The following is a 12,371-nucleotide window of genomic DNA, read 5'->3' as shown; positions in this document are numbered from 1 at the left end:
GAGTGGGGGGGGGGGGCCGGGGTATGGTGTATGGTATTTCTACGGTATGATATTTCAGTTGACTGGTATATCCCTGTGGTATAAGATATTTTAGCAGTAGCTCTATGGTGGATGATGACTTCATGATATATTTCTAGTGGTTAGTGACTCCATGGTGGCTCTAACGTGGCACTTTTTACATAAAAAGGGCCCCTTTACTATAAAAAGTGCCCCTATTATTTTTTTTAAAGTGCCCCTTTTCCTTCGATAAGTTCCGGTTTTCCTTTGCAATAAGTGTCCATTTTCCATTATCATAAGTGCCCTTTTTCAATCTCTAGTAAGTGCCCCTTTTCAGATACGAGAAGTGCCCCTTTTCACTTTTGATAAGTGCCCCATTCACCTCTGATAATTTCCCTATTCAAATCTGAGAGGGGCCTTTCCCCTTTTAATAACTACCCCTTGTTTAACTCGGATAAGCGCACCTTATATTTTTACATGTGCCCCCTTTCCTTTCTAACAAGTGCCCCCATTTAAAAGAGAGCCCCTTCCCTTTATCATAAATGCCCCCTTTTCACCTATGAAAACAGTTACTTTTCATTCTTAAGTCCCTCTTCATTCTCATAGTCCCGTTCCATCTCTATTAAATGACCCTATTAAATTCTGAGAGGTACTCGTTTTATTTTGACAAGTGTCCCTTTTCCTCCTGATAAGTGCTCTTTTCATCTTCAATAACCGCCCCTTTTATTTTGCCCCATTTAAAAGAGAGCCCCTTCCCTTTATCATAAATGCCCCCTTCCCTTCCTAATAAATGCTCTTTTTCCTTCTTTTAAGTGCCCCATCCCCTTCCCATAATACCCCCTTTTCATCTCTTATAAGTGCCCCTTTTCTTTTCACCTCAGATAATTACCCGTTGTAATTTGACATGTGCTCCTTTTTTTTCTAATAAGTGTCACCCTTTTCGATAAGTGTCCCCTTTTCCTCTCATCACGTGCCCCTAATTTCCAGCTACTAAGAGCAATATCACCCAAAGCACACTCGCATTTCTAGATGTTATAATTATGGTACTTATCAAAGGTCTTTTCAGTCTTCTGTTATGATAATGTAATAAACCCATCAGGATTGGGTTTTTCTTCTTTATAATTGATGTAATTTTTCGCACTGCGACCTCATAAATCTTATTTATAAAGATAAAAAAAATATTCAAATCATCCCTGATAATGTAATCACAATATAGGGGGTATATACAATTTTTTTTTTTTTAAATATATATTTTCGCTTTGAGATTTCCCTTTGTAGGTGCCCTATTTATTTTCTCCAGAAAGTGCCCTTTTTGTTGGTGCCCCCCCCCCGACCCCCCCCCCCCACTTTGGAAGTCGCTCCACTGCCTCTGTTTACACTCAATTAGTCTCAATCAATTAAAGAAATCATTAAATAAAAAATTCTAAACCAAATTGTAACAAGTAATGTATATCAGCAGAAAGTAGATAACAAGGGCTGTTTGCTGCCACCTTGTGCCCAAGATTTGAATAACTGTTCTAGCCGTTGGTCTCCAATTTCTACTCACTGAAAATGCTTCGCAAAACTCCAAAATATGTGAGGAAGAGGAAGGTGTTCAAAGGAGATCAATACCAGATATTACAGAAGAGTAACATGAATTCTGGAGAGGTGCCAGAAGAACTAACAGCTAATTCAGAGATCGAGGAAGCTTTCCCTGAATAAGTGTTTGGACAGCCCTATTTTTGGCCCTGGTCCCACATGTGAAGATCCGCGTCATTAGTGGCCCACAACTTGCAGCTGCTTTGCAAAAGGCTCACGTGTGTCTGGGAGGTATGTACTTACTATCAAACAATATTTTTAGTTTGCAAACTGTTACTTTGAGATTGTATTGCATGCTCAAGGGGTGAATGGCTCAAAAAGCCAAATCAAATGATTAAGAATAGAGTAAAGGAGGGGGTAATCGACCATCACCAGTTTTCGGCCGATCCGTTGGATGCATGGTAAAATCCCTTTAAAATCCATCGCATAACAGCATACCATATATCCCACACATACCATACCATACCAGAGTCACTGAAGAACCACATTTGCAATGGAAAATATATCCTAAAATATCACATTTTAGCGATGTAATCAGCGGTCCCGCTCCCCGAATCTGAAAAATTAAGTATCTTAGATTCTTACGCGTGTAAGGAATATGGGTACCATAAAATGAGCTTTATTTCAAGTATTTTTCAGATTTAGAGTCCGATTTTGTGTGAGTCGCAAGCTCAAAAGTATCTCATCGCATGTATTTAATCAATGCAGCCGGATACCGCAGCGCACACACGATATCTCTGTCTAATTCAGATTCCAATTTCTGATCACCGCTGAGGTAGTTTTCGGCACGGGAAGCTAGTGCTATAGATCAGTGGGGAAACGCATGGCGCGCTTGCTTGCTTCCTATTGACTTTGTACATGCGGCCGAAAACTGCCTCGCTAGGCCGAAAACTACCTACGAAACAGTGAAAATGGAAATGAACGTTGTCATGGCAATTCATGATTTTTTTTTCTGGGATTCTTTGTTTGTTTAAATAATAATAGTATTTACTTCATGATTTGAACAAGAAATGATAATAAATAGGAAGTAAAGAGTCCAAAAAATAGGATTTTGTCTTAAGTGGCCGAAAAACCCCTCCTTTACTCTATGGTGAATCGAAGTAGGGGCATCGGAATTGTCGTGAAATCTGTGAAAATGTGTATTTGTGTAATATACTACATGTATGTCATAACTAGCACTTTGTTATTATTTGGGGATTGTGCTTTTCAAAATATTTTCCCTGTTCCATAAAGTGTTTTGGATATCTTTTACAGGGCATCTCATTCCTCTGGAGAATTTGTCAAAGAGGAATGGGTTGAACTGCGCCATGGTCCTTGGTTGCTTCATTTGCAAGAAGGAGAGGACATTATCTTCATCAGAAAATGAAAACGAAGGACGTGGAAAGTCTGCAGAAATAAACAGCAGAGCTACTCTGGCAACAACGGAGGTTGGTTTGGCACGGGATAGCTTGTGCGACTTGCTGACCATCCTCGGAACAGCCCCACTAGTCGAAGCCCCTAGCTACAACAGGCACATAGCCACTTTATCTTCCTTATCCCAAGAGGTTAGTCACCAGCCTTGTGTTTTCTTCATTACATTATCTTAGCTGTATGTACATTTAATCCAAAATATTTTTATTTCTTAGTTATGGTCTATAGACAGTATAATACATGTACATCAATATCCCTTCTTGTCAAATCAAGGGATGAAAATTAATCAAATTTAAATATTTGTAATAGGGTCTAATAAGTAAGGGGCCTGAGGGAACTTGAAATTTACTTGTTATTTATTACAAACTCTTTTTTTTTTTGCAGACCAGTAAGGATCAGAAGAAGAAGGTGGCAGCATGCCTACGTCAAAGGGCCATGGACAAGGATCTGGCAGTGCCCTACGATGGAACATGGCATAGACGAGGTTACACATCGAATCATGGGGTGGGGGTAGTGATACCGATCGATACAGGGGAGATTTTTTGACACAGAGGGTCTATCAAAATTATGTAAACAGTTTGAGTATAGAAAGGGTTGGGTCTTCAGTGTTCTCAGCCAGAGGGACCTTGATCGCCTTCAGAGACTCCAAAACTGAGCAGCAATGCTTGTCTTTTCTGCTCCTCTACGAACTCACATACAACCTCTTTGACTTGAACTTCATTGTACATGTTTATACAATGTTTTAGAACATTTCTGTGCTGCAACTCAGTGCCTTAGTTTTTATTGTACATGTTTATACATTTTTAACTTGCCTTTCATTTTAGTCATGTTTACATACACACTATATATGACATTTTAGTTATTTAGAGGAACTAGGGTGATATATATGTGGGTATTTATTACACCTTAGTAGAATAAGTCCAAGTAATGTGTTGCAATTATGAACTTGCCTTTCATTTGAGTTTTTATTGTACATGTTTATAAATGTTTTAGAACAATCCTGTGCTGCAGGATTTTTAACTTGCCTTTCATTTTAGTCATGTTTACGTACACACTGTATATGACATTTTAGTTGTTTCTTTTTAACTTGCCGATTATTTAGAGGAACTAGGGTGATATATATGTGGGTATTTATTACATTTTAGTAGAATAAGTCCAAGTAATATGTGTTGCAATTACGAACTTGCCTTTCATTTTAGTTTGTAGTGTACATGTTTATGTGATATATTTTTTACTTTCCTTTTATTTTAGTTTTTAGCATATACATGCATACAACTTTTGATATAAACTTCCAAATACATCCTGCAACTTTCATTCAATTCATTTTTTTAATAAGCGTAATGTGTGTATTGTAAGTTAACATTTAAGTTTAGATTTCTCAAAAATTCAATATATTATAGTCACCATTCTGTGTACTATAGAACGCACTACAGCCACATTTCTGCTAACCATAGATCAAGATCCAAACTACCATTCTGAATATACCATTTCAAAATGCTACAATTAAGCGTAACATTTTGTTGCATATTTTGAATGGTAGTGAATGGTAGATGAATGGTGGCTCTATAGTAGATGAATGGTGGCTCTATGGTAGATGAATGGTGGCTCTATGGTAGATGAATGGTGACTCTATGGTAGATGAATGGTGGCTCTATGGTAGATGAATGGTGGCTCTATGGTAGATGAATGGTGGCTCTATGGTAGATGAATGGTGGCTCTATGGTAGATGAATGGTGGCTCTATGGTAGATGAATGGTGGCTCTATGGTAGATGAATGGTGGCTCTATGGTAGATGAGTGGTGACTCTATGGTAGATGAATGGTGGCTCTATGGTAGATGAATGGTGGCTCTATGGTAGATGAATGGTGGCTCTATGGTAGATGAATGGTGGCTCTATGGTAGATGAATGATGGCTCTATGGTAGATGAATGGTGGCTCTATGGTAGATGAATGGTGGCTCTGTGGTAGATGAATGGTGGCTCTATGGTAGATGAATGGTGGCTCTATGGTAGATGAATGGTGGCTCTATGGTAGATGAATGGTGGCTCTATGGTAGATGAATGGTGGCTCTATGGTAGATGAATGGTGGCTCTATGGTAGATGAGTGGTGACTCTATGGTAGATGAATGGTGGCTCTATGGTAGATGAATGGTGGCTCTATGGTAGATGAATGGTGGCTCTATGGTAGATGAATGGTGGCTCTATGGTAGATGAATGATGACTCTATGGTGGCTCTATGGTATATGAATGGTGGCTCTATGGTAGAATATGTAGGTGTGGCCTAATTTGAATAAATGAATAAATTTGTCCCAATTATTTTAATTAGTTCTATGGTAAATGAATGGTAGATCTATGGTAGATTTGCTATGGTGTTTGTATGGTAATCTATGGTAGATTTGCTATGGTGTTTGTATGGTGTACCATAGAGATTTTTTTTTGTAAGGGTTGATACCTACGGCAAGCATATGTTGTTTATACGTTTTTAATTACATAGTATATCACAAAAAAATTCTGGCTACTCGAAGTCCTTAATTGAAATGTCGAAAATATCCGCCTCTCTTTGCATAGAAAATCAGTCACGGCGCTGGTCTACTATTATGACATATCACGTCCGGGAAAGAGTATATTCACGTACCCGGATGTTCCATAGAAAGCATGTGCAGAGTGATACGATTTTCGGCTTATTTTTGTTTCAAAGGCTGAAAAGTCTAATAAATCATAATTCTATGTACAATTCTTTACCTTCCCCTAATATTTCATAGTATTAATATCAATTCCCCTTTTAAAAATTATGACATATACATGCCAATTCAACGATGTGCTATTAGTCGATATTTTCACCATGTAATTTTTGTTTTGGTGTTGAAATCGGCCCAGTGCAGGCACGGAGTGAACAGTAGCTGTCTGGTAAGTGCATGCATGGACCCATGCACAGTTCATTACCATGCATACAGCGATCTCCCGATGGTTTCTTCTTCCTTTTTCCCATATCTTCCGCCATCCTTGGCCCTGAAGATCCTTCATCTACCAATTCTGACACCGATAGTCAGGAGCAAGTCTTTGTTAGTTGTTTTTCTTAGCTGGTAACGTCGCTTTCATTATCTTGCAATTGCCGATAAACATATAACTAGCGCACGTACGTTCCATCACAAGCAAGCAGCGCCTAGAGCAGCGGCCTGGTCATACCTCCCGATTCTGCTCGCTTCACAAACGTTCGTGCCAGAGCCGCATCACTCGCGGGTGATATCGTTCGATCAATAGACGTTGTCAAAATATTATAGAGGAAGCGCGCTTGCATGATCTCGTTCAAGTTTGATATTTTATAACATAAAATGTTTAACTGGTACTGTATCCTTTTTTGAGGCAGTCACACACATCTAGGATAAATATTATCATAGTTCTAGGCCTATTTGTTTTACAAAACTGCTCCTGTATGACAAGATAATGCATCCGCCTATACATGCATGATTTAACCTTGTTTTCCAAGCAGTAATCTCGTCTTAAATCTCTACCAAATAGGTGAATATGAGGAAATAAAGAGAAATCAGCGACTGGAAAATGTTGCTTCGTTATTCTTCATTCAAATGAAAACAGAAAATTCATCAAAAATACTTCTTAACAGCAACAAATCTAAGCTCTGACAGGATAGCATTTACGTAGGGATATCACTGTCATTCACTCACACTGAGCCCATGGGTGCCGTTCGTGACGTCACGGATAGAGACCCGACTCTACATGCACTTCCGGGTTTCAGACTAGATAGTTTGGTAGAGTTTACTCGCATAATTTCACCATTCTAAACTTGTTTTTGTCAGTTGGACACCATTTAGTGTTATTCTGGGGGTTAAAAGCTTTCTATTGATGTAATTACCTCAATATTTGGGATTGTCTTAGAGTATCAACTTTAAAGAGGGAAATCCATCCCAGTATCTAGTTGTTAATTTCCGTAGCCCTCCTGCATCTAATGTAGGTTAATTATGCATTCAATATATTTGTTTAAATTCGTTTATTTTCTGTATAAAATTATTTACACTTAAAATATTGTATCAAACCATATTATGTTCATGAAAATGTATGATGAAATTAAGAAAAAAGATGCAGAAACCAATTAATCAAATCAAATCAAATTAAATGGAAGCACAACACTGAGAGGAACCGGTCAGTGAAAATTTGAACAAGTTCCGATTAAGCATAAGAAAGTTCATTCAAAATTATCTTCAGAGAAATTAAACATTATCTGTTGTTTTTTTTTATAGTACAGAGCAACTGGTGGGCCTTGAGTTTAAGAAAAAATTAAGAAGCGCTGGTTTATGTAGTCATAACTGCATTGCCGTAACCAGCTAACAACATTTTCACAATGTATTCACCCGTTACCTTGCAAACCTCACGTTTAGGGTTCTGTCTGATTGCTGTTTTCCTCTCATTACGTGGCAACATGCATTTATAATACAGAGTACCTTATAAAACACTGAGTTATTGACTCTTTTATTGATACATATTGCACTTTTTGTGCAGGTTCATTGTTGAAGAAAAAGATTACTTTCTTTCAAGTACTACATAAGACTTGGAGTTATACTATTATACTATGAAAGGCATTTCATGCGCCTAACACATCTTGAACCAGACGTAAAATTAGCGGGAAAATCCTTTAAAATTATGATCTTTCGATAAAAAAAAATGTCAACAATTAACTACCCCAAAATGTCAATTCTATAAAAAAAATAAAAATAATAATAAACCACGATTTCCACGTCCCTCCAAAGGCCTGCAATATTTCCAGTCCATCTTAAGTCTTTTTTGAAACGCCCTAATGTCTCAAAAGACCCTTACTAATATGGTCAGTCTCCCTTCCATAATCAGCGCCCACACAAAGTGATTTCCTAACTGAACTATTTTGGGTCACAGGAAAAACGGTTCTAGGACAATCACCCCCTGGATAATCACCACCGGCCAATTACCAGCGGGACAATCACCACCCAAGGACAATTACCCCCCCCCCCAAGTAAAATTACCCCCCTCGGACAACCATCCCTAGGATAATTACGACCCGAGGATATATTGCCCCCCTAAAATCACCCCCTTGGCAATCAACCCCCCCCCCCTTCCGTTGACAATTACCACCCTACAATTTCGGTTTTCATTAAAATCAACTTATTTTCAGGGTGGACTTCCATTTTAAAAACAGGGGTAATTTTCGGGGGTGGGGTAATTATCCTCGGGTGTAATTTTCTGGGATGGGGGTGGGGGGTGGGGGGAGGGGGGTATTGCTCTAGGGGTTAATTTTCCGGGCGATGGTTGTATAGGGGTAATTCTCGTGATACGAACTATAAGGCCTATGCCTGCACCTCATGGACGCGAAAATTGAATGAATGACTGAATAATTGATAGATTGATTTTATTCAAGTATAAGTACAAGTGCATTTTTTTATGGAATGACAGTATGAGAGAGAGAGAGAGAGAGAAAAGATACTTTTTACAGATGAAAGCTGGCAGTTTCTTATTTCCATTTTCGTGCAGGTTCTATATGAAGTCGTTGGTTCTCTGTTTGATTGAGTATGCAATTAAAACGCAAGACCAAAACATGCTCACCCGTCTCATAGACATACAAATGACCACATACACTCACACACGCACACACACGCACATACACACACACACACGCCCACACGCACGCACACTCAAACAAATATGTATATACACACAAACACACAAACTAAGTTTACATCCTTTATCTTTGATAGATTGTGACAAGAAGCTCTGTGCAAACGGCTGGTGTGAGGAGACTATGGAAAGTTATCTATGCCACTGTTCACCTGGATTTCAAGGAAAACATTGCGATGAGCGTGAGAACAATATATCAAAAAAATTGGGTTCTGATATAGGTTTAAAACAAAACAAAAAATTATTTTGTGACCTTTCCAATTCTTTTAATATCATGTGAGTTTAGAAGAATATCATAGCAGTAGCAGTAGGGAATATGTTACCAGTTCGTAACAATCTGTTCAAGTGGGGTCTCTCATACGATGACCTTTGTTTAAAATGCAAAAAGACTGAAGATGTGCTTCATGCTTTCATTTCATGTAAGGCAAATGAAACTTTCTTTGCATATTTAAAGGACTTATTTTCACGTGCTTTCAATCTTAGAATAGAGATAGATATTGTTTTATTACTCAAAATGAATTCGCAAACCGAAATCGATTTGATAATGACTATTGCTTTTTGGTCGATTTATAAAATGATTATTTTTCGTAATAAGTATGGGTATGATAATAGAGATTTGAGTTTGATTTACTTATTTAAGAGAGAAATGACTAACAGAATAGAAATAAACGAACATTTGAAAGTACAAAATATGAAATTTCCTGCGAATTTGCTTAGTTATATTTGAATAAATAACTTGTGTATTATTGATGTTCCATTGATTTGCTGAATTGTAAGCAAAATTATGTTATTGTTTGAATATTGAATAAACACCTCTAAGAGGCAAAGAGAAAAAAAATCATAGCAGTAGACCTAATAGTAGCGATGGTTTATGGTTCAGAAAGTTTGAATGTGCAGAAAGTAGAAGAAGGTATCTTGAGAATAAAAGTAAGAGCCCTGATACGGAAGATTACTACTACACTGTCGTTCATATAGTTGGAATATTTATGTTTTACCCCAATTTATGGCATTATTTTAAAAATAATTTAAAATAATAGATCTAGATAATAGTATACATTCACAGATTTTATTGAATAATAATTTACCAATGTGTGTTTAGCGTGACTGCTAAAACATGTGTATGCTACTATGCTTATCTACTAGGGGACCTACGCCCTTAAGTCATAAATGACAGTAATGAGGGTTAATGCCCCACAAAAGGGCATTAATATAGCACATCGACACGGTTTTGATCCTGGGGCCTCACAGTTAAGAGGCAATTGCTTTGTCACTGAACCATGACTGTACGCAGCGGGGGCTAGGGTAGGGGGCAAAGCCAATTTGGTTGTTATCGTTCTTCTCGTTCTTGTTCTTGTTCTCCTTCTTCCTCGTATTATGATGATGATTTTGTTTTATTATTATCATTACTAGCAGGACCCGCGGAAATCCGCGGGATTCTAGAGGGGGGCGGGGGGTGTAAATAGATATATAGAGACTGTCTACCGGTAAATTAAAACCACCGAGAACTTTATTTGCCATTCAGGCCATTAAAAAAATATACATGTTTAGCGTCCCCGCCCGCTTCCTTTTTGGGGGCCACCTCCTATATATTTTTTTTTTTTTTTAAACAGCTTCCCCGCCCGCTTCCTTTTTGGGGGCCGCCTCCTATTTTTTTTTTTTTTGAAATTTTTTTGAATTTTTTTTTTTGTTGAAATTTTTTGATAGAAAAAAAACAGCGTCCCCACCCACTTCCTTTCTGGGGGCCGCCTCTCCTATTTTTTTTTTTTTTTTTTTGAATTTTTTTTTTTGCTTTTTTTTTTTTTTTTTTTTTTTTTTTAAAGAAAAAAAACATGAAAAGCACTGCTAAAATGTATTTCTGATCTTAAAAAAGAAAAGAAAAAAATTCTCGGCTGCCATCTTGAAAAAAAGCCTGAATGTCAGGGAAAATGTACGGAGCAGCCATTTTGAAAGAAAAAAAAAAAAAAAAAGAAAAAAGGGCCTCCTCCTTCCCATTTTTCAGAAAAAACAGGACGCTAAACATGTTTTTTTTTAAATTTGGCCTTATATAAAAAAAAAAAAAAAAAAAACGATCCAACTGTACCGGTAGTTATTCTTTAAGCCACTGGAACTGCGTAGAGTTCCGTAGTGTGGCGTACCGACTACGCAGAAATTAGGCTGCGTATTAATGGGAAAATAGTCCCTGCGTAGGTTATGCGTAGGCTGGAGTACAGGTTTGCTTATATGGTTGCTTACTGTGTGGAAAGCTTTTACTGCTTTGACGATCTGGCGTAGGGTAGCATAGTGTTGCGTAAAAAGGCGTACTTTCTGCGTCAAGTTTCTACGCTGAAAGTACGCGAAAAAAATTACACATGTTGACTTGTTTTCGTTCATCTTGTGTACCCCTTTCTGTCCCTCAGCATATAGTAACGTAGGCCAGCGTAGTTGGTAGCAACACTACGCAACTCTACGTATTGACCCCACGCCAATTAGTGACCCGCAAGTGTCACAAATAAAGTATTAAAAATATGCTCATCTGACCCTAATTAAACGCCTAAAACCTATGGCCCCTTGAAACCCGTGGACCCCACGCCTATATTGTATATACACTCAACTCGCTGCGATCTGATCTCTCCCCCCCCCCCCCCCCCCCCCCAACTTTGAAGAACGTAACCCCCGAGCTTTTGGGGGTTTATGGCCCCTTGAAACAAATATACACTCAACTCAGGGTTTCAGGTTTCCTTCTTCATAATTGTCTATTTAAAAAAAAAAACATTTTTCTAGTTCAATAACTAAGTTTTCATGCATTGATTTGATGCAAGAACTGTAACATAATAGACCCTAGATTGTGATTATTTCTGACCATAAATTTCGATAATTATTTTTCAAAGTAAAATTTTCACAAGAAAATCAGACAGTAGTTTAAAAACGTAGACATTAGTAATACTTTTACTAATTCTAAGCTCAGGTTTCGTAAATCTATTCACGAAACTATATTGAAATCGCGGCAATAATCATGCAAACCAACAGATAACAATTTCAAAGTGTCAAATCTCTTCGACTCGAGCTCAGCTCAGCTGTACTCACACACATAACACTCCAGCGTAACTCCATGAAGCTCGAACACCGGCGCCGCAGGCCTCGGACGCCTGCGGTGCCCGGTGCCGGTGTTGGAGATTCCTGGAGTTACTGCACTGTGATGTGTGGTGACTGAAGTTAGCTTGCGACTGAATTGTCAGTCCAATGGTTTTCTTGTCAAAACTTTCTTTTAGAAAATGATAATCAAAATTGAGTATACATGGCCGTAATAATCACAAAATAAGCTTTGATTTCATACCTCCATTCACGAAAACTATATAAAAATCGCGGCAATCATGATGGAAATAGGTCTCTAAGTTTGGACGTCGACGGGAAGCCCCGTGTATCTCTTGTGCAAGCTACTACATGCAAAGCACATCCTAGCTACAACAAAGCACATCCTATAGAAAGATACTTTACTCTCGGTAATCCCGCCCTTTGCATAGAGCATTTAATACGCAACTTAATGTGAGTGGATAGTCATCGGTCGTGTGTCTACGGATGTCATGTTGAATATCCATGAGGTATCTCTGTCGTCACGCATATCCTGCATTATGCATGTCGCGTCTGTTTTCGCCCTGGACGTCGACACGGAGGAGGACCTCGGGCGGAGTATAGCCAATTCGCTAGAGTAGACTCTCCCGCGGACGATGGTACCGGGCACGGGTACC

General features: G+C 38.3%; 1 protein-coding gene across 1 annotated transcript; it reads left to right on the top strand.

Annotated features, from left to right (window-relative positions):
- The first annotated feature begins 1,365 nt into the window (after positions 1–1,365).
- LOC115925500 lies at positions 1,366–4,152 on the top strand. Its single transcript, XM_030989467.1, has 3 exons — positions 1,366–1,806; positions 2,830–3,119; positions 3,370–4,152. The coding sequence occupies exons 2-3, from the start codon at positions 2,883–2,885 to the stop codon at positions 3,529–3,531; spliced, it is 399 nt and encodes a 132-aa protein (XP_030845327.1). The 5' UTR covers positions 1,366–1,806; positions 2,830–2,882; the 3' UTR covers positions 3,532–4,152.
- The last annotated feature ends 8,219 nt before the right edge of the window (positions 4,153–12,371 follow it).

This window comes from Strongylocentrotus purpuratus, unplaced genomic scaffold (assembly GCF_000002235.5).
Source record: "Strongylocentrotus purpuratus isolate Spur 01 unplaced genomic scaffold, Spur_5.0 spur5_scaffold_18, whole genome shotgun sequence".
NCBI lineage: Eukaryota > Metazoa > Echinodermata > Echinoidea > Camarodonta > Strongylocentrotidae > Strongylocentrotus > Strongylocentrotus purpuratus.
The sequence above is the reverse complement of the archived record's forward strand: the minus strand, read 5'-3'. Positions and strand labels throughout refer to the sequence as shown.

What these genes read in the sequence shown, in the direction of transcription:
- LOC115925500 (XM_030989467.1), top strand. Translation starts at nt 2,883, where the DNA reads ATGGTCCTTGGTTGCTTCATTTGCAAGAAGGAGAGGACATTATCTTCA. An exon ending in TATCTTCCTTATCCCAAGAG is followed by an intron (nt 3,120 to 3,369) that starts GTTAGTCACCAG and finishes TTTTTTTTGCAG; the next exon opens with ACCAGTAAGGATCAGAAGAA.